Raw genomic sequence first — 24,941 nt, 5'->3', positions numbered from 1 at the left:
CTTTTCACTCTAAATCCCAGTAACACCAGCAGTCTTGGTAAATCACCTCTTGACAGTGTTTTTCTTGCTCTATGGGAGGCAAGTCTCTTCATAATGACTGTGCAAATTTGTAGCGCTTTGTGGATATCAAAATGTTTTTACATCCATGAACTCTTGTGGGATGGGGTTGGGTAGGTAAAGAAAAGAGGCTCTGGGAGCTTAAGTGATTTGCTGATTTGCCTCCATTACATGAAAGAATCAGAACCAGTGCCCAGGCCTTCTGATTCTTAGTGAGATATAAACACTAACCATTCCCTGTCATTCTATATTACTAGACTCCTGGCTGCCTTTCTGCTTCAGCTAAGAAAACATTTCCCCGAGTTATCCTCTTATACTTTTGAACCTTCTTTTAAGTTGTCTAAGATGCATCTTTCTTCTGCCCTTCACCTAACCCAGCCTCTGCCTATTCCTCTCTCCTTTCCAAAATGCTTCGCTCTTTTCTCCTTCAGGAACCTTCCCCTTTACCTCTTCTTGTCCTGTTGCCTCCTGCGGCCTTTGGGTCCTTATTAATGTTTTCATTTGGGTTTAGCCAGCTATATAGGAGTTTGTGCCTTAAGAAAGTCCACTTTCTAGTAATACATGTTTACCAAGCATATAAATTAGGGGCACTGACTCACATAACAAAAGAGGATTCACTTTTAGTAGCTGCCCTAGTACATTGCTTTTAAGTGAATATTTATGGATTATTTTGGAAAAATGGAGATAAACCCAAAACCTAGTGTTAGAAACCATTGCAGGAGGGAAAGGGGATGGTTCTTCTGGATAACACCAACTTCCTTTTGTTTCTATATTTATTCATTCAACAGAAGGGTATTGAATGTGGCCTTGACCTCTAAGGCTTAGTCTTGCAGAAGACGGACAATTAAAGAATCAATCACAAAAATGTAATTGGTGCCCTGAAAGGGGCCGTACAGAGTACTGTGGGAGCAGGATAGTCAGGGAAACTTCCTGGAGGAGGTGATGTCTGTGTTGAGGTCTGGAAGGATGGGCATGGGGCATGCAGGTAAAGGGGAGGGGAGAGATGCCCTTGGAAGGGTGGACAGCACGTGCAAAGACCCAGAGGTGAGAAGGGGCAAGGGGTATTAGAAGAACCGAGAGAAATCCAGTAGAGTGCATTGCTGCTTCTCTGCCTCCTCCCCACACCAGCAAGAAACAAATGACCTCAGGATGGGAACGGGCAGGGCTCCAGATTAACCATCCCTGGGATCATCAGCTGTAAGGCAGTCAGATCGGAGCTTAAGGAAGAACCTCTTTGGCCCACAGAAGGCAAATGGAATCCAGTGGACAAAGCTCTGGGGTGTGTGTGCCATGCCTCCTTGGATTTGCCATCAGAAGACTAACCAGGTTCCACTTTGAAAACACTTAACGTCTTGGAGCCTTGGTTTTCTCATCTGTGAAATGGGGTATTAATTCCTGCCTGGCTTCCCTACAGGTCAGAGGCGCAAATGAGATAATGACTGTGAAAGCACCTGTGGATTGTGGAGAGCTAGGTGATTGGCTGATGGCAGCAGTGGCAGCAGCTGGGAGGTGGTGAACTTGATTCTCCTGGTTACAGAGACTGATTCTGGTGGCGGAGCCAAGGTCAGACTCTGATAGCTTGTAACATTTTAAACGCAAAGGCCTTAAAAAGTTGAGACTTGAGAAGTGAGTATTAGAGAGGTAAAGGGAAGATGCCACCTCAGCTGCCTAGAAGACTTTGCAAGATCTTCCGGCTCTGGGCAGGGGGATGGCTAGCATGACCTCCAGCAGTCTTCAGACCTGAGGCTGGGGGTTTTCCCCCCAGGCCTGCAGTTCTCTGTTTTCCCTTAGGTTCTGGAGGCAGGCGAAACCTCAGAAGCAGGCTGTTTATCTTTTAGGTTTTTTGGTTTATTTTTAAATTTCTGACTGCAATGGTAATTTTTTCCCTTTCCCTTTCCCCACTTCTCCAGCTCAGCATCAGAAAGAGACCATCTGTCCCCTGCCTTGCTTGCGGCCATTTTAGAACCAGCACAAGGCTGCTTGAATCCTAGGCCCCTCTTCTTCTCCCCTCTCTCCCCTACTGCCTGACTTTCTCTCCTCTGCTCCTTCATCTAACTCCCTGCTACCCGCCTCCTGTGGGCCTCTCCATCCATGAAGACCTCTGGTCTGGATAAAGCCCCCAGCCCAGGGCCTGTGTCTGGGGCAGCTGTGTCTGTGGGGAACCTGGGCATTGAGGTGTGTGGGGGAACTGCTCCCAGCCCGGCTCAGGCAGGGCTCCTGTCTGCTCTGAGTGGTTTCTGATCAGCATGATATTTGTGTCTACGTGTGTGTCGGGTCTGGACTTGCTTCTGCCTCTGCCTGTATCTGTGTGTGCGTGTGCGTGTGTGTGCGCGCGCACGCGCGCGTGTGTTCGTTCATGTTCGTGTATATGTCCTTCTGGCGTAGAGACCCAGCAGGAGTGACTTAAAAACCACCCTTCTGCCAGCAGGTAAATCTCTCTCCTGGTTTCTTTCCCGCCCCTCTACCCCCAGGGCATACTTGATTTCCTCCCCTCCTGCACTCCTTTCCCGTAAAAATACTTCAAATATGCCGATAAACGGAGGACTAGGACTTCACAGTGTGGAACCAGAATGAAAGGATGCAATTCAGTTCCGCAGCGTGAGGGGCAGGTTTACCCAGAGCAGAGTGGAGCGTCAGTTACAGAGAGTGATGAAAGCTGGAAAAGGAGTTTTTTGAAGGCCGTCCAGTTTATTACTGGATCTTGCGGACAATGGGGAATTGAGGAGGTTTTAACCTTCCTTTCGAGCTCTCCCGTCCAGTTTGTTGGCTCAGCGAGGAGGTGCCATGACGATCCTTCTGCCGGCTTCCTTTTTCCCACGGGAGTATTTGTCTTTATGCTTTGGCCTTGGGCCCGCTTTCCATACTGAGCCCTTGGGGTAGGAATGGGCGTAACACGACATGCTCCCTGGGTTGGCAGGGTTGGCAGAGGGTAGATGGAGGCTGACTCAGGCCTCGGAGGGCCGCCTTCTGTTGGCAGAGGCAGGCGTCTGGACCCCTTGGGTCCTTGGGGCTGTGTCTGCTTTCTCTGCTTGGGGATGAAGGAAGAGGTGACCTGATGAAACTTTTCCTGCCCCTCCCCTACCCCCAGCCCACACATTCATTCCCATTTGCCTCCTCTTAACCCACGTTCTTTCTCCCAAACACACACCCTCCCATATTTCTTCTCCTGTGCATGCATACAAGCACATCCTCTATATAGCTGCTCCCAGCTAACTGAAGGACATCCAGTGTCCACCCTCCACCAGAACACCCGCCCTCTGCCGCCACCCCCCGCCCCCCCCCAACCTCTGCCAGCACTGAGTGTGCCTGCATCTCTGTGGGATTCGAGCTGCTGGGGAAACTCTGGTGGCGGCCCCGATAGGAGGGCTTTAGGGTTAGCGATCTGGTTGGTGGCGGGACTAAGGGATGGGGTTTAAAGCTGCATTTGTGCGGCGGCCAGTGTGTGAGTGCTTAGATGGTTGGTGTGGGGGGGGCGGGTGGTTTTGAGGCCGCTGATGAGCTTCTAGCAGATTGAAGGTCCCCCTCCCCCAGGCTGTGCCTTGGTACCAGCCCTGCCTTTGCCCCTGCCTCTTCCTCTTTGTGTGGGCCTGCTGGGTCACAGGAAGAGCTCAGGAAAACGGGCCTATTGTTTTCCTCAGGGAGGGAGGGCGGGAGGGCCCCTCCACCCAGCCTAGTCTCAGCACTAGATAAATAGAGGCTCCACGGGCTCTGGCAGCCCCGCTCTTCCAGGCAAGAGGGTGGTGTGGCTCTGGACTCCATCCTGCCGGCTCTCATTGGTTCCCTCTGTGGACCGCAAGTTCCCATTCTCTTTCCCTATGGCCCCGCGGTTCTTTTTCCCGTCCCCCATCTGTATCCCAGGTTTCTCTGAGTCTGTGGTCCTCTGTGGAGTCCTGGTGTGCTCGGCAATAGGAGGAGGTGGGGCTGTGGCCCCCCTCCCCAGCACTTGTCCTCCTATCCCCCCGACCCTGGCACGGGCACCCACCTCCTGGCAGTGCTCCTCCATTTGGGGTAGGATGGCACCTTGCCCGGGTTAGGGAACTACACTGGTTTCAGCAGGAGGACCTGCCAGGGCATATCCCAGTGAATAATCACTGCTGGGTCTGAAGCACAGGAGAGACCAGACCTTCCCTCGTCTCTTTCCCAGGGATTCTCAGCCCTTCCCAAGCTTTAGAGTTCTAGGTCTTTGTAGTTCTTTCTACCATTCCAGCAGCTTCCTAGAATCTCCTGGAATTCTTAATGGATGGGCCCTTCCAGCTCAGAAATCTTGTAACTTTAAGACTCATGGGTCAGCAAAAAAAGCGGGGGACAGATTTTCCTATCCGACCTGCTTCTCCTGCAGTTGCCTCACAAGCAGTCTTACCCCTCATGTTTTAGCATATGTAACTCTTCTCCACATGTTAATTCTCTGTGTTAGTGTCTGATTTATAAGCTCCTAGAAGGTAAACCCAAGGTTTAAGAAGGCAGTCTTTGGCAGGCAGTTTAAAAAGATGCTGCAAATGTTGATAATAACAGTTTGCATTTGTTAAATACTTCAAAAACCCCTGTACCCCTCAGGGGATTTCGTCTATGTGCAGAGCAGACAGCACACACGTCTCTCCCCACTTGTAGGTGGACGATCTGAAGCAGCACTGGGGGACGTGTGTTGGAAGAGGTGTTATCGGTGCAACAGCCCTGGGGCTGAGGGTTTGATCTGCCAGCTCTGGGCCACTTCAAGAAATGTGACCCTGGGACTTCCCTGGTGGTGCAGTGGTTAAGAATCCACCTGACAATGCAGGGGACACGGGTTCAAACCCTGGTCCGGGAAGATCCCACACGCCGTGGAGCAACTAAGCCTGTGTACCACAACTACTGGGCCTGCGCTCTAGAGTCCGCGAGCCACAACTACTGAGCCTGCATGCCACAACTGCTGAGCCCACGCACCGTAACTACTGACGCCCGTGCACCTAGAGCCCACACGCCTGGAGCCTGTGCTCCGCAGCAGGAGAAGCCACCACAATGAGAAGCCCACGCACTGCAACGAAGAGTAGCCCCTGCTCACCGCAACTAGAGAAAGCCCGCACCCAGCAACGAAGACCCAACGCAGCTATAAATAAATAAATAGATAGATAGGTAGGTAGACAGATAGATAGAAATGTGACCCCAAACGAAGGCCCAACGCAGCCATAAATGAATGAATGAATGAATGAAAGAAATGACCCCAAACCTGAGGGGCTGGCCTCCTTTTGCCCCTTCTGTCCACCCCTTCATCCTCATTCCACCGTGACCCCAGACCGCACCTGTACATTTCTAGGTACCCACACACTAATTGTGAGGGAGCAGTTGGGGTTTTCTCCTTTTCTCCTTCCTGTGTCCTGCAGCCGTGGCTCACGGCTCCCTGTCCTTGAGCTTCAGCTATTATCTCCGCTGCTACCCCATCCCAGCCAGTCCTCAAACATCGATGCATAAACTCTTTCACGTTTTTCTCTTGGGAAATAGTCACAGCGTTCATTTTTCACCTAATCTCAGTCCTACTCCTGCATTAAAATGATTCCTTGGTTTCCAGAGAAGGAAAAGGAGAATGCCAGTTGGTGCTGGCCAGGGTCAGAGTAACTGCTTTGTTGTCTGTCAGAGCTGTGTTCGCCATCTTCCCCTTGTGCTGTCTCCAGATACGAGCTGGTGGAGGGGGATCCAGGGAGCCCTTTGAGGGTCTGCAGAGCAAGGAAGAAAGAGCCCAAGGCCAGTTTGTGCCCAGTTCTCTCCTGGCTAGTCCTGGTGAGCAGAGCCCACGACGAAGGTGCAGGTCAGCGCCTTGGGAGGGATCAAGGCTCCGTGCCCAGTCCTCTTGTTTAGCTGACTTTTATCGAGCACATAGCATGTCAGATGCTGGGGAGATTCTGAAGCGCAAGGCAGTGCCTTTCAGGAAGTCTTCGGGCTACAGCTGGGGAGACTTAACTTACTCGAAATCGTTAAAGGGGGACTTGGAGGAGAAGAGTCTGAAGGGACAACCCATTCCGTCTGCCCCCTTGCCCTGCCTCCCGCTGCGTGTCTCCTCTTTACCCACCCAGCTTGGCACCTCTTCTCTCCCTCCAGCCCCTCCAGCTCTTTTCTTTATCTTCCACTTCTTGCAGAACGCTTTCCTTGACCAAACCCACCTCTACCTTGCTCTGCTGGCATTTAAAGGTTAAACCAACAAGCACCTGAGCACCTCCCGGGTACTTAGAAACCCACCTGGTGCTGTAAGGAAAACAGGAATAGGCGCCAGGCGATTCGAGAGTCGTGCGAGGGCAGCATCCTGCATGAGCTGCATGTCACTGCACGTGTGCACGTGCGTGTCGGGATGAAATGCGTGTGCAGAATGCGGTCCTTTGTGTTGCACCTGGAGGCACATCTACCCAGCAGGTTACGTCACTGCTGTCTCTTCATACCTGAACACGTACAATTATAAATTGTAAATGACATCATATGACATCAAGCCCAGTGCCGTGTAACATCTCTGGCAGTTTTTGGCCTGGATGAGGGCGTCTGTCAGGTGGCTCAGAGCCCCACTCTTCAGTAATGGATTCCAACACTTCTATGCTGCCTTCCACAACCTCTCCACCAACTGAAGGCTTTATAGAGTTCTAATGTATCAAATACATGGAGGATACGAAATGCTTAGCAACATAAACCCTAGTGAGTGAAAGAAAGTAGCCACAGCCTGTCACTCCACGTGCTCACAATGCAACAAAAGTGATTTTGCGTATGATACAGATTCCAAGCTGCCCAGGTAATATAATAAAACATCTGGGCGCCCGTATCAGCGCAAGTCTGCAGAGCTCTCATACCACATGGTACCCAGGTATCACCTGAGCGTGGTTCCTGCCCTGAAAGCGCTTCTCTTCTCCTTGGGGAGATGAGACATAATCATGAGAAAAGCTAAATGGTGATGTTGCGATCGGGCTTGTTCGGTTGCAGGGAACCTGCTTGAGCGAGGTTGAATAAAGGGATAGTTAGACCAGACTCTGGAGCCAGGCTACACGCATTCAAATCCTGGCTCTGCCACTTAATTCGCTGTTGGGCAAGTTACTTACATTCGCTGAGCCTCAGTTCACTCATGTGTAAAATGAGAATCATACTAGTATCAATGTCGTGGAGTTTTGTGGGGTTAAATTCAGTGGTATGTGTAAAGCGCTTAAAACAGCACTGGCTATCACTGCTGATTTTTATTTCCTTTAAGGTCCAGAACCTCACCGCAGTCCGAGCACATGAACTGCATGCAGCATACGTAGCCAGTTCCTTGGAGATGGAAATGTAGGGTGGAGCTGGGTCGTGGTAGCACCAGGGCACGGCGAGAACCAGTCAGTCTCCCCGCCACTTCCCTCTCCCTCATTCTGCTCACAAACAGCCTCTGATTTCCTTTACTGAGATAAGAATGGCCTCTGCAGCCCTGACTCTCTGGGTACCTATCTGGCATCTTCCCTCTGGGTTTTAGTTGGAATGGCTGAGAGGGAAATTTGCCCTCGTCCGTCTCTTCTCTTGGTCTTGGACTGGCTACCTTTAGACCAGGAGCCCATCTCTTGGACTCATGAGCTATGACTAGGGCTAGAAAGGGATCCAATGATTGAAAACATGGTCCCTTAGGCAACAGGAGCTTTGATCAGGGCAAAGCAGGCCTGGGAGTCAAATTTTGAGGTCAGACCTTGGCTCCATCACTTCCTGGCTGTGTGTAATCCTGGGCACGTCATTCAATTGCTCTAAACTTCCTTCCCTGTGAAATAAATATGCCAGTGGCACCTACGTTAGAGTTTGCTATGAGATTATCCTTCTAAAGTGCTCAGCAGTACCAGGACCAAAGAAAATGCTCAAAAAGTGTTAGCTGTTTAATTATTAGAGGGATATGGGGAGGGTGGGCAATGAAAGACATCTGTGAGACAGAAAATGTGGGAGATCTCATGAGGTAGTCAAGATAAGGGCCACAGGGATGGGACAGGTAATAGCATTCATTGCTCAGAGGGTCCTGGGAAGGCTTTTAGACCCCAGCTTAAATATGTCATCCTTAGTAGAGACTTCCCCTGATTCCCCAGACTTGGTCAAGTTTGTTCTCTTAGCACCCTGTGCTTCTCCGTGGCACATGCGCGGTACCACAGTTATAATTAAAGGATTGTAGACTTGTTTAGTGTCTGCCTCCCCCATCAGAAGGGAAACACCCTTACGGCAGGGACTGCCCCATTTCACTCATTGCTGTATTCCAGAGCCCAACACAACTCCTGGCACACAGTAAGGAAGTAATACACAGTCATCCGGTTGGCAGCTTTGTGGAGTGTGGACTTGAGCATTTAGAATCATAGAGTTAGAACTGGAAAGTTTTCTTGTTGAAAGGGAACCCAGAGAGGTTAAGTGACTTGCCCCCAGACACACAGCCTGTTAGCAGCAGAGCCAAGAACAGAAACCAGGTTGCCTAATTCTATATCATATACATGGTTATATTTTATCATTGTCTGTGTTTGTCTCAGGACTTTTTCCCATGTGTTATTAGACCAGAAGCACTTTGCGGGGCTCCCTTTCATGTTAGTAGGGTAGCTTTCTTAGAATGGGAATTGTCACTAATCAACAATAATTTATTGAGCATTATGAGAGGGGCTTTGGGATTATTATTTTTAATAACAGCTCTATCGATATATAATTCACATAGCACAAAATTCACCCTTTTAAAGTATTTTAAAGTGGTTTTTAGTGTATTCACAGACTTGCTATCACCACTGTCTAATTTCAGAACATTTTCATTTCATTTCAGCCCCAAATAAAACCCAGTACCCATTAGCAGTCACTACAATTCCTCCCTCCTCCCAGCCCCTGGAAACCACTAATCAATCTACTTTCTGTCTCTATGGATTTGCCTGTTATAGACATTTCACATAAATGGAGCCTTACGATATGTGGGTTTTTTTTTTTTTAACTGTCTTCTTTCATTTAGCGTAATGTTTTCAAGGTTCATCCATGCCATAGCATGTATCATTATTTCATACCTTTTTATTGCCTAATAATATTCCATTATTGGAATATCATGTTACTGGAATATCCATAAATGGATATATCACATCCATTCATCAGTTGATGGACATTGGATTGTTTCTACTTTGGGGCTGTGATGAATAAAGCTGCTGTGAACATATCATGTGCAGATTTTGGTGTGTTCATATGTTTTCAATGATCTTGGGTATCTACCTCGGAGTAGAATTGCTGGGTCATGTGATAACTCTCTGTTTTACATCTTGAGGAACTGCTAAACTGTTTTACAAAGTAACTACACAATTTTACATTCCCACCAGCCATGTATGAGGGTTCCAAGTTCTCCAGATCCTCGTCAGTGCTTGTTATTATCCATCATTTTGATTATAGCTACCTTTGTGGGTGTGAAGTGGTGTCTTGTTGTGGTTTTGGTTCGCATTTCTTCAGTGACTCATGTAGAACATCTTTTCATGTGCTTATTGGCCACTGTATATCTTCTTGGAGAAATGTCTATTCAGATCCTTTGCCCTTTTTTTTTTTTTTTTTTTTTGCGTTATGCGGGCCTCTCACTGTTGTGGCCTCTCCCGTTGCGGAGCACAGGCTCCGGACGCACAGGCTCAGCGGCCATGGCTCACGGGCCCAGCTGCTCCGCGGCATGTGGGATCTTCCCACACCGGGGCACGAACCCGTGTCCCCTGCATCAGCAGGCGGACTCTCAACCACTGCGCCACCAGGGAAGCCCTCTTTGCCCATTTTTAAGTTGGGTTATTTCTCTTTTTTATTGTTGAGTTATTTTATTCTTGAGTTTCTTTCAGTATTCTGGATACAAGTCCCTTATCAGATATGACTTTTATCTAGACACAAGTCCCTTATTGCTGATATATGATTTGCAAATGTTTTCTCCTATTCTGTGGGTTGTCTTTTCACTTTCTTGATGCTATTCTTTGAAACACAAAGGTTTTAGATTTTGATGAAGTCCAATTCACCTTTTTTTTTGTTGTTGTTACTTGTGCTTTTGGTGTCATATGTAAGAAACCATTCCCTGATCCAAGATTACGAAGATTTACTCCTGTGTTTTCTTTTGATTTTTTTTTTTTTGTTTTAGCTCTTACCTTTTTAGGTGATCCATTTTGGGTTAATTTTTTTGTGTATGGTATGAGATACGGGTCCAAATTCATTCTTTTAAATATGGATATCCAGTTGTCTCAGCACCATTTGTTGAAAAGACTATTGAATGGTCTTGGTACTCTTTTTTTTGTTGTTTAATAAATTTATTTATTTTTGGCTGCGTTGGGTCTTCGTTGCTGTGTGTGGGCTTTCTCTAGTTGCGGCAGGCATGGGCTACTCTTCGTTGCAGTGCAAAGGCTTCTCACTGCGGTGGCTTCTCTTGTTGTGGAGCATGGGCTCTAGGCGCGCGGGCTCAGTAGTTGAGGCTCGCGGGCTCTAGAGTGCAGGCTCAGTAGTTGTGGCGCACGGGCTTAGCTGCTTTGCGGCATGTGGGATCTTCCTGGACCAGGACTCAAACCCGTGTCCCCTGCACTGGCAGGCGGATTCTTAACCACTGCGCCACTAGGGAAGTCCCGGTCTTGGTACTCGTGTTGAAAGTCAATTGACCACAAATTTAAGAGTTTATTTTTGGATTCTCAATTCCAGTCCATTGATCTATATATGTCTATCATTATGCCAGTATCACTGTCTCTTTTTTTTTTTTTTTTACGCTGTCTTGATTTCTGTAGCTTTTTTTTTTTTTTTTTTGCGGTACGCGGGCCTCTCACTGTTGTGGCCTCTCCCGTTGTGGAGCACAGGCTCCAGACGCACAGGCTCAGTGGCCATGGCTCACGGGCCCAGCCGCTCCGCGGCATGTGGGATCTTCCCGGACCGGGGCACAAATCCGTGTCCCCTGCATCGGCAGGCGGACTCTCAATCACTGCGCCACCAGGGAAGCCCAAAGATATCTTTCTTTTTTAATATTTATTTATTTATCTGGTTGCTCCAGGTCTTAGTTGCGGCAGGCAGGCTCCTTAGTTGTAGCATGCGAACTCTTAGTTGCAGCATACATGTGGGATCTAGTTCCCTGACCAGGGATCGAACCCAGGGCCCCTGCATTGGGACCTTGGAGTCTTATCCACTGTTCCACCAGGGAAGGCCGATTTCTGTAGCTTTATAGTAAGTTTTTAAATTGAGAAGTGTGAGTCCTTTAACTTCATTCTTCCTTTTCAAGATTTCTTGTCTCTTTTGGATCCCTTGCATTTCCATATGATTTTTAGGATAAGCTTGTCAATTTCTGCGGGAAAAAAAAACAAAAACAGCTGGGATTTTGATAGAAGTGCACTGAATGTGTAGGTCTTAACAATACTAAGTCTTCTGATCCATAAATACGGAATAGCTTTCCATTTACTTAGGGCTTCTTTAATTTCTTTGAACAGCGTTTTATAGTTTTCAGTGTACATGTTTCATACTTCTTTGGTTCGGTTTATTCTTTCTGACGCTATTGTAAATAAATGGAATTGTTTTCTTAATTTCCTTTTTGGAAATTCATTCATTGTAGTATATAGAAATAGAATTGGTTTTCATATGTTGTTCTCGCATCCTGCAACCTTGCTGAACTCGTTGATCAGTCTAATGGATGGGATTAATATGTGAAATTGAAGTTGAAATTCATGGGTTGGATAGCTTGTGGTGGGCTAGAGTGGCTAGAGAAGATTTCTTGAAATAAAAAACCAAAAAACAATCAGACAAACAAAAACCTTGGGATTTGGCTTGGCTGACAAGAGAGGTCATTTTTAGGGCAGGTCGGCCACACGAACATAGGGAAAAGGGGGCATGAGTTGAGTCAGTGCAGACGGAGCTGCCGCAGAGCTGTTGTAGGAGAGCTGTAGCACTCCAGCACTGTGACTCCACTCAGATCTCTGCTGCTCACCGACAGTCCTGTACCTTCCATTCACCTGTTATTAACTCCCTAAAGCAGCTCGGTCTCTCTGAATGGGTCCATTGACCCTCTGCCTTGGAATCACCCAGGGGATCTGTTAAACATACAGATTCCTGCTCCTCACGCCAGACCTACGGTGCTAACTCAGAATCTCTGGAGTAGGATCCTAGGATTCTTACATATCCTAAAGGGCCCTGTGTAGCATCTGTTCCAAGCTTTTCCACCTCATTCCTCAAGCCCCACACTCCTACTTAGCAGAAGATCTTCCCTCTGACATAATCATTTAAGTCAAGGTCATTGGGTATTCACGGAGCTTCCCCATCTTCCTTCCTCTTTGACCTCAACAGACCAGTGTCCCTTCACGTCTCATCTCTTCCTGTCCTTAACTGTCTGGGACCTCATTTTCCTCACACAACTGAGAGGAAGCTGGACTGGGTAAAAAGTCTGCTCTGCAGTTTCAGGGGATAGAATTAAATTCAGAGTGGGAATCTCAGGCAGGGACCAGTGTCCCTTCACGTCTCATCTCTTCCTGTCCTTCTCTCTCCCTCCTTCATTAGTTACCCGCACCCTTGTCCCCATCCCTTTCCACCTCCCAGCAGCTGGCTGGACAAGAAGCAGGCTGCTGAGAACAAAGAGTCTGAGCGCCAAGGGAAGGAGCTGGAGAAGGCCTACAGTAGCATCACTACAGAGCTGTGCCTGTGTGCAGAGGCGACCAAGACCGCCTGGTGGCTTCCCAGGAGCAGAGCACCTCCCTCTGGGGGTGCCTCTTCTAGATCATCGAAGAGGGTGGCCAGGCACAAGGACAGGCAGATATTGGAAGGGCCCACATTTAAAGCCAGATCAATGGCATAAATCGTATTTGAACTGTGGTATTACTCATTTCTGGGCATTCTGAATCCTTGGGTATGTGCGTCAGGGAGAAATAGGCACTGTTGTATTTCATCATTGCTGTAATCCAGTGGAAGATACAGTTTACATACTAATACATACATACATACATATGCACACATGTATATCATTTAAAAAATCAATTCGTCAGGCATCATCAGTCTCCTCTCTTTTTGTCTTCTTCCCTTCCATAAGCATAAGAGATCTTCTCTATTTTGCAAACCCTTGTGTCTGACCTGCTGCCTCCTCTGCTTTTCCCCCTTCCTCTCAAAGTCAGACTTCTCCAGAGAGGGTGCTGCACCCAGAGCCTTCACTTCCTCATCACCCTGCCTCCCCAGCCCCCGCTGTCTGCCTTCTGCTCTCACAGCTGCAGTTTCCACAGGGATGCCCAGTGGTTCCCCCAGTGCTAAGGCCAGTGGCATTTCTCTCAGTCCTCTTTGACCGCCTCCCCTCTGGTGTCTGTTCTGTTCGCCGGTGTGCAGCACGTGGCCCTTCCTCAGAGGCTGGCCTTGGCCCTTCTAGTCCTCTTTCCCTGTGCACTCACCCTGGACACCATGTCTCACACTCACAACCGTCCTCTAAATCTTTATCTCCAGACCCTTGTTTCTAGCTGCCTGTTAGACATTTACTTCTGTGCATCCCCTAACATCTCACACTCAACATCCAAACCCAAACTACTGTCCCTTAGCAGGGCTTGGCCTTCCCCACTCTTCAGTTCTTGTCACCACTCAGATACCACCTCTTCCAGGGAGCCTGCCTGAGATTTCGCACTCTGAATTTAATTCTGTCCCCAGAAACTGCAGAGCAGACTTTTTACCCAGTCCAGCTTCCTCTCAGTTGTGTGAGGAAGATGAGGCCCCAGACAGTTAAATACTTGCTCGGAGACACACAGCTCCGTTCCCGCTAGAAAGTCACTCTCCAGCGCTCTTGCCTCTACTCCAGACTTGAGTGCCGTCGATTGCTCTCATGGCGTGTAATCATAAACCGCAACATGTCCACGTTGGGGTGCTTGGCCTGTCTGTAAAATCATAAGGCCCTTGAGGGACCATCCATGGTTCTCATATACCATTGAGATCCCCACTGTACCTAACTGAGGACTTGTGAGGCAGTCAGTGCACAATAAATATTTAATGGGTAAATGAAAGAAGGTGAAGTCACCTGACAGGTCTCCCCTGATTAGGGCCCAGCCCAGCGCAGGGCCGATATAGACACTCACTCAGGCAATATTTATCGGTTGGTTAATGATGGGGCAACTTCAAATACCCGGCTTAGGTGCTGGGACTCCCTTCCGTGAGCAGCGGGGGGCCATGCCCGTTCTGGGCAGAGGAGTAAGATCAGGAAAGTGCTGTTTCTGGCAGCAGCAGCAGAAGGCAGGATGGCGAGGCGGGCGCTCCGGGAAGGAGGAGTGAAGGGATGGGTCTGGGGTGGCACCTTCAGGAGTGGAGAGGAGGAGACAAATGGGCATCTTGAAGGGAGAAAGGACAGGGTGAGTGTGAGGTGGAGAAGGAAGGGAGGGAGAAGAAGATGCTGCAGAGGTGGACTTTGGTGGAGATTGTGCTGCTATTAAGAAGCAGAGGGCCCTCCCTCGTGGCGCAGTGGTTAAGAATCTGCCTGCCAATGCAGGGGACACGGGTTCGAGCCCTGGTCCGGGAAGATCCCACATGCCGCGGAGCAACTAAGCCCGTGCGCCACAACTACTGAGCCTGCGCTCTAGAGCCCACGAGCCACAACTGCTGAGCCCGGGTGCCTAGAGCCTGTACTCCACAACAAGAGAAGCCACAACACTGAGAAGCCTGTGCACCGCAAGGAAGAGTAGCCCCTGCTCACCGCACTAGAGAAAGCCCACGCACAGCAAGGAAGACCCAATGCAGCCAAAACTAACTAACTAACTAACTAAATAATAAAAACTAAAACGAAATAACTTGTGCCAGGCACCGTCTTAAGCATTTTATGGGCATCGCCTCGTTTGAAGTTGACCCCAGCCCAGAGGTGGGTACTCAGGTATCCCCGTGGTGCAGACGAGGCCACAGGCTCTCAGTTTGTCACCAAGTGTGGAAGCAGCCGCGTGTCTGGATAGCCAGAGGGGCTCTGACTTCCGTTTTCTCTCCCCTCCTTCTGACTTTTCCCCTAGAACATGAACTCTGGCCCAGCCCAGGAAGAGGGCACCTGGCCGCCAGGCCCCCCTGCAGCCCCACGTAGTCGTGTTCACCCTCGTCTCCTGGTTGAATAGCTCTTCCGTGTTTCTCGCTACATGGCCCTGTTCTGAGGTGCTGGCGCCTTACTCTTCCTCCCTCCCCTCCCCCCCCCCCAGGACCCTGCTGGAATCTTTGAGCTGGTGGAGGTGGTCGGCAATGGAACCTACGGGCAGGTGTACAAGGTGAGGCTGTGTGCAGCAGCGGGGCCCACCCCCATGGGCCTGCTCTGGAGCGGGCCCCAGCCTGGAGATTTGAGGGGGGCGGGGGGGCCCTGGCAAAGGGCAGGGGAAGGCCAGGGAGGGAGGGCGAGGAGAGGGATAAACGTCATGAGGGAAGGAAGCAGCAAGAAGTGGGGTGTTTTGGCTGGGCTCTGCCTGAGGTTAGAACTAGTCCTGGGTGTGGCAGGAACAGTCTGGAGCTGGGTGGGGTCTGGGACAGGGACACGGAGCAGGGGGAGGGGTCTGGGGACGTGTGTGTCGGAGCTCAGAGGTGCAGTTTTGGCTTCTCCTGAGACCACATGACTCAGGGTTGGTGGGACCTAGTGGGTAACCTGCAGAGGGGAAGCAGCTGTCTTGAGCTCCCCTGAGTGGCCGCCTGCAGGGCTGGAGCCGCGCTCAGGCCCTCTGCTTTTGAGACCGCCTCTCCCCCCACAGAAGTGGCATTTCCCTGACCACTGATTGTGGCTTTTAGCCTGGCCACCCCAGCCCTTTCACGTGGTCTGACCACTGGTCACACTTGACTGGGGGGAGGCAGTTGCAGCAGAGAGATGTTCAAGGCAGGTGCTGCCCCAGAGCACATACCTGGCTGCCTTGTCTCCAGATACGATGCTCGGTCTTTTCACAAGTCTCCTCTGCATCTCAGGGGCCTGCGATTCCTGGGTCACTGGGACCACCTGCCTATCTCTTACCCTTCTTCCCTGTAAGCTTTGGGATGCAGGCGCCCCCCCCCATCCCCCCATCTCTTGCCTAGTTGTTGCCATGGAAATAGCAGCTCTGTGTTCTACTGCTTCTCTGGGCTTGGGGTCGTGAAAGACTGCTGAGGATAAAAATAATCCATGGCTGGCAATACCCCGACCCCACTCTTTCCCAGGAAGCCTTGGACTTTCATACCCAAGCCTGAGATGGCTCCTGCTAGGAATTTCGGAAGGATGGGGGGCGGTGGGGGGGTGGTGGCAGGGACACACTCTAGAAGAAGTCTCTTCCCATTAGCACTGGTGATGGCATTGACATGTCAGTCAGCCCTTCTGTGTTCCTCCGAGTTCCCTAAAATCTCAGCTCTATTCTTTCCTGTGGACAATAATAAAAAGCCTTGTGGGGGTGGTGATTCTGGGAAAGGCCTCCTGACCAGAGGGGATGGATCAGGAAAGCACCCAGGCAGTTTGTCTTGCATAGAAGATGCTGGAGAGGCAGAGCCCTCCCAGCCTCGTCCCCCAGCTCCCTCCAGCTCCGTGTGAGGATGGACAGGTATCTTTTACTCCCCATTCTAACTTTCAAACTGGGACGTCTAAGCCAGAGTGCCTGGAGCAGAGCCCAAGGGTCTCTCACTCATCCCTCTTGAGCATTTCAGGGGAGGAGACCCTTCATCTTTATCCAGCGTAGCACGTGGAATCCAGCCTCGGTGGTTTTCCTGTAGCCCTCTGTCTATGACCAACCCATAAACTGAGGTGTCTAGCCACCATAAGGGGCACTTTGTAAGACAGAAGACAGCCAAAAGTTGTGGCCTCTCCCATATTAAGCCCTTCCTGAGCATAGACCCTGATCCCTCCATGCCTGGCTCTCTGTCCTGCAGGGTCGGCATGTCAAGACCGGGCAGCTGGCTGCCATCAAGGTCATGGATGTCACGGAGGTAGGGAGCTGTGTGGGGCAGAGGGAGGGTCAGAGCATTGAGAAGGGGGCTGGGAGGGACTCTCAGGGCTCACCTCCCTGGATTCACCTAGGATGAGGAGGAAGAGATCAAGCAGGAGATCAACATGTTGAAAAAATACTCTCACCACCGCAACATCGCCACCTACTACGGGGCCTTCATCAAGAAAAGCCCCCCTGGGAACGACGACCAGCTCTGGGTGAGACGCGCCCCTGGCCTGCCCACCTGCCCCTCCCCCAGTTAGTCCATCCATTCTCCCGCCTTTGTGCACAGCTCCTGGGAAAGCAACACATCAAAATATTTGTGGGTGTTGGCAAGACCCGAACCCCTCCTGGCAGTGCACAAAACTGTGGACGATTACTCAGCCACAGCTTGCTGTAGCTCTTTTGGGCCTCCCCCAGATTCTCTCCTGGCCAAGAACATTCCTAAGAGTCGTCGCCCTCCCTAGCCTGGGCACTGGTGCCAGCTGATTCCCCAGCCTCACCCTTTCTGGTGCTCAGCCCAGCACAGAGGAGAGGGCAGAAGGGAGCATAGCCATGGCTGGGGGGGCTGGAGCTCATGCCAGGTCCCCCCTCCCAGCAGTTGCCAGACAAGTACTTGTTGAGCACCCTCTATGTACCCTGCACAGATCGTCATGAGTTGTGGTCCCTGCCTCCAAGGCACTTAGTCTTTTTTTGGGAGACAGACAGACACACACACACACACACACACACACACACACAGAGAAAGGTGAGTAACACGTCAGGTAGTGTGTAGTGGGTGGTCATTGAGGGCTAGAAGCTGAGCGCTAGTGACCAGGTGCCCCGCTGTGGACCTGATGGACACCATCCTCCCCTCCTCCCCCTGTGCTCTGCTGTGGGAGTTGGAGGCCCCAGATGCGGGCCGTATGCAAATTACCTCTAGTGTGCACACAAATGTATGTATCCCAGCCAACATTTTTTTTTTTGCGTTAGATGCGGCTTTTAGAAAATGTACAGTGAAAACATTTGGACAGGCATACTGATCCCCTGGGACTTTTTTGGCCGCTGCCTCTGGGTCCCTAGAGGAGACCAGCCGGGAGCTCTTCTCATCTCCCTGCCTCGGCCCTGCCTGTTTGCATAGTTTCTGCCGAAGTCTCCCAGGTTCCCTCCTGCAGTTCTTTGGTAGCCCCGTGCACTGTTTTGTCTCTAGCAGACCTGGGGACTTCTGACTCTTAGCCCCTTTCTTCTCTCTCGGTCAGGAATTGGCCAACTTTTTCTGTGAAGGGCCAGCTAGTAAATATCTGGGGCTCTGTGGGTCATAAAGTTTCCAACAACTATTCACCTCAGCCATAGATAACGCATACATGGGAATAGGAGTGTCACTGGATCCCCAAAGATCTTTATGTAAGACACTAAGGTTTGAATTTCATCCGAGTCTTCCTTTGATATTTTTAAAAATTAAAAAAATTTTTCTGGCCGTGGCATGTGGGATCTTAGTTCCCTGACCAGGGATCAAACTCGCGCCCCCTGCAGTAGAAGCATGGAATGTTCACCACTGGACCACCAGGGAAGTCCCGTTTCTTTGATTTTTTTATTCCAACCATTTAAAAATGTAAAAACCACGCTTAGCTTCCTGGCCGTAGACTGCCGACCCCTGCTCCAGAGGAGGGGTTCTTAGCCGACCCCTGCTCCAGAGGAGGGGTTCTTAACCGTTTGGGGTTTACGGATCCCAGTGAGGATCTGATGGAAGCTTCGGACCCTTCCCCAGGGAAAATGCACAAACCCACATCATTTTGTCTACAATTTTAGGGATTCCTTGGGCTCCTACTCAGGACCCAGACCATCTCCCTCAGCCCGCCCACCTTGCCTTTCCCAGATGTGTCCCCTTCCCCTTTCTTCCCTGATCTCAGCAAGTTCTGTAGCCTTTATGAGGGGTCTCACGGCCCCTGCTCTCCAGCTCATACCAGTTCTGGCCCCAAGGACTCCAGTCCTCCTCCAGGGGCCTGGCAGGGGAAGGAGGCCTTGCCTGACAGATGCTTTTCCTTCCGGTGCCTCCCTGGGACCATAGCTGGTGATGGAGTTCTGTGGTGCTGGTTCTGTGACAGACCTGGTGAAGAACACGAAAGGGAACGCCCTGAAGGAGGACTGTATCGCCTACATCTGCAGGGAGATTCTCCGGGTGAGTGCCAGGGCCCTCCCCGCCTCCTCTGCCTGGGCCAGCCCCTGTGGAGCGTCTCCCTGGACGTGGACCCTCCCCGCACGCACGGGGAAGGAGATGGAACTGTGCCCTCTTGAAGGAGCAGAGGGCCTGATGCCGGTGGGGGTGGAGGCTGAGTGCCAACCTTAGAGAACACTCAGAGGAAATGGGCGCCTCTGTTTCCCAGCACCGCCCCTTCTCCACCTGCAACCTGGCAGCTGGATTCTCCAGAGCCACCACTCTGAGGAAGCTCCCCGCAAAGTTCAGCCTGTACTTGGGCCCCTGGGTGGAGAGGGGCAGCTCCCTCAGCCCAGCCCAGCCCAGCCCAGACTGATGCCTCCCCCTCCCCTCGGCTCACATCCTTGTCCTCTAACACCAAGGCTCCTTCCCCCTCTCCTGCCCCAGGGTCTGGCCCATCTCCACGCCCACAAGGTGATCCACCGAGACATCAAGGGGCAGAATGTGCTACTGACAGAGAATGCCGAGGTCAAGCTAGGTACGCCGACGTCCTCTGACCTCCAGCACGGAATGGGCCCCATTATTCATTCTCTCCGGTGGCCCAAGTCCAACTACCCATGGGCTGGGAGGTTTGCTCCTCTCCTTCTGCTGAAAATCACCCGAGAACTTGTTTTTCCTGCTCCCTGTTAGGTCCCAGGTGCTGTGCAGGCCCCTCTGGGGAGATGGGATTGTTTGGCTCCTTCCGCCTGGAATGCTGTCCCTTGGTCCTTTCACCTTGGTTTTTCCCCCAGACGCAGGAAGACTAAGTCAGGGTCTTTGGGATGTTGATGGGGTGAAGAGATGGCCGGGAGTGGCCAGGTAGGACTCGCGGACGCCAGCACAGACGAGGGAGCAGACGTGGTGCTCCATCACAGCCTCTCCCTCTGTCCTCCCAGTGGATTTCGGGGTGAGCGCGCAGCTGGACCGCACCGTGGGCAGGCGGAACACTTTCATCGGGACCCCCTACTGGATGGCCCCCGAGGTCATCGCTTGCGATGAGAACCCTGATGCCACCTACGATTACAGGGTATGGAGCAGAGAGTAGGCGCGTGCAGGCAGCCAAGGGCAGGAAGGAGGTGTGGGGGCAGTGGGTGGATTGAAAACTAGGGGGAGCTTGAGCAGGTTGGGGAGCAAAATGACGACCTAGGGTCGTGTTAGCAGTGAGAGGTCGAGGAACGTTTTGTGGTCAGGAAAGTACGGATGGGAAGGTTGGGGGAGTTGGAGGACAGCGCAGGTTGGAGCACAGGGGCCTCACGAAGGGCGTGGACCAGGAAGAGTGGTCGGGAACGTTCACCTGTCCCTCTTCTCTTGCCTCCACAGAGTGACATTTGGTCTTTAGGAATCACAGCCATCGAGATGGCAGAGGGAGCCCCCCGTAAGTGCAGAGCCTGGGAGAGAAGGGAGGGCCCAGAAAGAGCTATAGGGAGGAGGTGGGTCGCGGGAGGCCTGTGGTGAGGAGGACTGCAGGCTCTTGGCCGGGCGGGAGGGGCTGATTGCGTCTCTTCCGTGCGCCAGCTCTGTGTGACATGCACCCCATGCGAGCCCTCTTCCTCATCCCCCGGAACCCGCCACCCAGGCTCAAGTCCAAGAAATGGTAGGTCTCTGCGGGGTTGGCGTCTAGGAAGGAGGCCCTCGGACAAGGCCTCCACCTCACCCCCTGCACCCAGGCGTGGGTCTGCACCAGAGAAGAGGGGGCGGGCGGGGGCGGCACTGCAGCTGGGGAGCCAGGAGCCTGGTGTTGGGATACGGGGGAGACAGGAGGGAAGTCAGGGTGGATTCCCCCCTTCCTCCTGGAATCACCCCCCTTCCGAGGGGGCCCTCCCAGTGTGAGCCACCATCGTTTCCAGGTCTAAGAAGTTCATCGACTTCATTGACACGTGTCTCATCAAGACTTACCTGAGCCGCCCACCGACGGAGCAGCTGCTCAAGTTCCCGTTCATCCGCGACCAGCCCACCGAGCGGCAGGTCCGCATCCAGCTCAAGGACCACATCGACCGATCCCGGAAGAAACGAGGCGAGAAAGGTCAGTGGGCAGAGGGAGGTGGTGGGTCTGGGACACACACAGCCCCTGCTCCTCTTCACCAGCCCTGGCTCCTCCTGGCTCCCCTTCAGGCCCCCTTCCAGCCCCAGCTCTCCCTGTCCAAAGAGATCTCCTTTCCCAAACTTCCAACCCCAGAGGGCTTTTTCCTCTGTCACCACCTGATTTAAGTCCGCCTTCCACAGGAGGGCTTATGCTGAGCACGTGCATGTGTGAGTGCGTGTACACCTCCTACCACATCCCGCCCACGGTGGGGTCTAATCCCGCATCTGTGTCCAGGCCCAAACCTGCGACCCACCATCACCCCGTTACTCCAAGGAGGCGGGTGGGGACCCAGGAGCGTGGCCATCCAGACAGACCTTATTGGTTATCCCCATCTAAGGTTTCCCTAGCCCAGGGTGGGGTCTGGGGCACTGGGTGAAGAAACAGCAGTGATCTCCCCCCCTGCAGAGGAGACAGAATATGAGTACAGTGGCAGCGAAGAGGAAGACGACAGCCATGGAGAGGAAGGAGAGCCAAGGTGGGCTTGGCAGGCGGAGGTTGGGGACCATCGCTTACCGTCTGTGGGGGCAACAGTGGTCCTTGGCTTGGGGACTCAGTCTGGGGGTGGTGGGCACAGACAGGTAGACCCATAAGATGGAATCCCTGGGTGCTAGATGGAATGGAACGAACGAATGAGCAAGAGGTGTGCGAGGGGGATTCAGGGCTGCAGGCTGGGATGTTAAAGGAATCAGGGCCTGAAAGGGGGCAGAGGGAGGGCAGGTCACCCGGGAGTGGCCAGAGGCAGACCGTCTGGCCTGGTCGGGTGAAGCGCCCATTTAGGGCTCCCAGGGATGAGGGTGGGTTCTGACCCCGATCCTCCGTGTGCGGTCCTGACCCAGCTCCATCATGAATGTGCCGGGGGAGTCGACCCTCCGCCGGGAATTCCTCCGGCTCCAGCAGGAGAACAAGAGCAACTCTGAGGCTTTAAAGCAGCAGCAGCAGCTGCAGCAGCAGCAACAGCGAGACCCAGAGGCGCACATCAAGCACCTGCTGCACCAGCGGCAGCGACGCATAGAGGAGCAGAAGGAAGAGCGGCGGCGGGTTGAGGAGGGGGGGGGGGGGGGGGGGGGGGGGGGGTGTTGAGGGGGCGGGGCACTTGAGGGGCGGAGGGTGTTGAGGGGGCGGGGTCCTCCCGGAAGGGCCTCCTGACCAGGTTACTGGTCCTACCCCTGGTCCCCCTAGGACAGCAGGGAAAAGAGGGAGTGAGTGGGGCCTTCCCAGCCTCTTGCTCTCAGATTTGTATAGGAGGGCTCTGTCCTCTGTTAGGCGTACCCGCCAGCCCTACGTGGGTGGTTGTGCCATCAGTGTCCCTTCAGAGCAGAGATTTTTCTGAAAAGCCACACTGTCACCCCTCCTCGTTTCTGCACGTAAACCTCCAGTCCGGGTTTGTCTGCTCCTTTACCTTCAGTCCCGGGGAGCTGGGGGTCTGTGTACTGACACTTCAGTGCCCTGGGCATCGGTCTCTCCAGCAGCTGCTCCCTTTGAACATGAAGAAGATCCTTTTTACCTTTGGTGGTTTGGGCTTACATTTGCTTTGCACAGGCTTGTCAATCGCACTCATTGGAGGTGGGTGGGAGAAATTCATTTTAATTTATAGGGAATCTTATTTATTTATTTTTGAGAATCTCATTTTTAAATAGGGGCAGTTTTTTAAATCACCAACTTAAAAAATACTTTGTATCTGATGCATCTATATTTAAATGTATTTATTTTGGAGGCGTCATGGTGGGGGAAGAAGAGGTGTATAGATTGGTTAACATGTTGCCTTAAATGATGGGCTTTTTGTTGAAACAATTACATGATTCCAAAGTTCATGGAGAGCTGAACTTAATTTAAAAGTTATCTAAGCAATAGGAGATAGATGGAAGCATCCGCACTGCCCATGTACTACTCCCCAAAGTGGGCCCCTATCTTTGTTGAACAAAAGAATGATTTGCAGGAAAACCTAGTAAAAATTCTTAATAAATACTGTATTCAGGTAGCAGAGTAACCAAAAATTGTATCTACCAAGGTGTTTCCTGAAGCAGGCCTGCTGGATCCTTAGGGCTTGTGCTCTTTCTTTCTTTCTTTCCCTTCCCTTCCCTTTCTTTCTTTCTTTCTTTTTTTTTTTTTAAGCAGAAAGATTGTGAAAGTTATTAAGTGAATGTGACCTGGGCTAGTAGTGATGCAGCCCAGGTCACATTCACTTAAGGTTGCTGGCCAGGTCCGGAAGTTGCTTCTCTGTGCATGGGCCCCTGGTGCCCTCTGGTGGCTGAGGGCTAGCACTACGGCCCACTCCCTTTGGGCTTTTGGGCCGAGATTTGAGAGGCCAGGAGTGGGGCTGGGGGGCGGGGAGGTTGTTGTTGACTTTAGGTTCTGTTTGTTTGGTGGAGGAGTGGATAGCAGACAGTTTTATGCAGTTTGGCCCGCCCAAGGGCAGTAGTCAACCTCTCAGCGGCTGTAGTCTGAAGCTCACAGCCACCTTAGACGGAAGTTTCTCGCAAGCCAAGCCCCCCCGTGGGCACTTACGTGAGGGTAGATAGGTTTGTAGAAACAAGTTGAAGCCACCCTCTCTCACCTCCATCCCCAGTGAGATGGAGACCAGCCCGCACTGTCCAGTAGGGATCCGCTTTCCAGAAGTGGGCCGGGGTGGGTCCGCCTTCTGGGGCTGTGCTGTCCCCGTGTCTGGTGCAGCCCTTAAGGCCACACGGCTCTACCCCCACAGCAACAGCGGCGGGAGCGGGAGCAGCGGAAGCTGCAGGAGAAGGAGCAGCAGCGGCGGCGCGAGGACATGCAGGCCCTGCGGCGGGAGGAGGAGAGGCGGCAGGCCGAGCGGGAGCAGGTACAGCGCCCCCAGCGCACGCCCCCCAGCGCACACCGGACCCCCCCCCCCCCCCCCCCCGCCCCTGCTCCCGCTGCCTGCCTCCCCTGCTCCCCAGCCCCCTTCCCCTTCTCCCCCTACCCCGAGATTCCTCCTATCTTTTCTAGCTTCACTCTTTCTCTCTGTTCTCTCCCACCCTTCAACCCCCCACCCTGGCTCCCTGTCCTCCTCCTGTCTCTGTGCCTTCATTCCCATCTCTTTGCCCCACCCCTGCCCCCTGGCCCCTGCACCTTCCCTCGTGGGGCCTGCACCCCGGCTTCCTCCTCATTCCCTGCTCTCTTCGGGGCTCATCCCACCCCCAACCCGGCCTCTCTATTACTCTACCGCCTCCTCATCCTCACCCCACTGACCCTGTCCGCCCACTCCTCCGCTGCCGCCGCCGCCCCCCTCTGCCTCTCCCTCTTTCCCTGCCCTTTGCCCCCCCCCCCGCCCCCCCAGGAGTATATCCGTCACAGGCTAGAGGAGGAGCAGCGACAGCTCGAGATCCTTCAGCAACAGCTGCTCCAGGAACAGGCCCTACTGCTGGTAACGGGGTCCCCAGCTTCCTCTGGGAAGATGCGTATTCAGTGTCTCTGCTGGAATGGGATGGGAACCCTTCAGGGGAAGGGATTCACCCCAGCATCGAGGGAAGACATCGCCTCTCTAGGCAGTTGGAGAAAAGGAAGGGCATGCGTGCTGTAGCTTCCGGGGCCACACCCTGCTGAGCCCTCTCTCCCTACCCTTGGGCCCAGGAATACAAGAGGAAGCAGCTGGAGGAGCAGCGGCAGTCGGAGCGCCTGCAGAGGCAGCTGCAGCAGGAGCACGCCTACCTCAAGTCCCTGCAGCAGCAACAGCAGCAGATCCTGCCCGGGGACAGGAAGCCTCTGTATCATTACGGTCGGGGCATTAACCCTGCTGACAAACCGGCCTGGGCCCGAGAGGTACTCATTGCCCCCTTTGCCGCCTGAG

At 52.4% G+C, this 24,941-nt stretch overlaps 1 protein-coding gene across 16 annotated transcripts in view; it reads left to right on the top strand.

Moving 5' to 3' along the window:
• Positions 1 to 24,941, top strand: part of MINK1 (misshapen like kinase 1) — a 48,091-nt gene that overhangs the window by 16,106 nt on the left and 7,044 nt on the right. For 8 of the 16 annotated variants that reach the window (XR_003437928.1, XM_027130136.1, XM_027130142.1 and 5 more), the window contains exons 2-15: positions 15,153 to 15,218; positions 16,825 to 16,881; positions 16,973 to 17,098; positions 18,928 to 19,038; positions 19,462 to 19,552; positions 19,950 to 20,080; positions 20,374 to 20,428; positions 20,569 to 20,647; positions 20,901 to 21,076; positions 21,542 to 21,611; positions 21,973 to 22,183; positions 23,838 to 23,954; positions 24,432 to 24,518; positions 24,725 to 24,913. Coding sequence is in view for 15 of the 16 variants with exons in the window: in XM_027130136.1 (XP_026985937.1) it covers positions 15,153 to 15,218; positions 16,825 to 16,881; positions 16,973 to 17,098; positions 18,928 to 19,038; positions 19,462 to 19,552; positions 19,950 to 20,080; positions 20,374 to 20,428; positions 20,569 to 20,647; positions 20,901 to 21,076; positions 21,542 to 21,611; positions 21,973 to 22,183; positions 23,838 to 23,954; positions 24,432 to 24,518; positions 24,725 to 24,913 (1,566 nt within the window). In the remaining variant the exon portion in view is untranslated. The remainder of the gene's footprint in view (positions 1 to 15,152; positions 15,219 to 16,824; positions 16,882 to 16,972; positions 17,099 to 18,927; positions 19,039 to 19,461; positions 19,553 to 19,949; positions 20,081 to 20,373; positions 20,429 to 20,568; positions 20,648 to 20,900; positions 21,077 to 21,541; positions 21,612 to 21,972; positions 22,184 to 23,837; positions 23,955 to 24,431; positions 24,519 to 24,724; positions 24,914 to 24,941) is intronic. The other 8 variants (XM_027130144.1, XM_027130140.1, XM_027130146.1 and 5 more) reach the window with 2 other exon arrangements.

This window comes from Aethalodelphis obliquidens, unplaced genomic scaffold, assembly GCF_003676395.1.
Source record: "Aethalodelphis obliquidens isolate GAN/ISIS:26980383/991018 unplaced genomic scaffold, ASM367639v1 scaffold38, whole genome shotgun sequence".
NCBI lineage: Eukaryota > Metazoa > Chordata > Mammalia > Artiodactyla > Delphinidae > Aethalodelphis > Aethalodelphis obliquidens.
The sequence above is the reverse complement of the archived record's forward strand: the minus strand, read 5'-3'. Positions and strand labels throughout refer to the sequence as shown.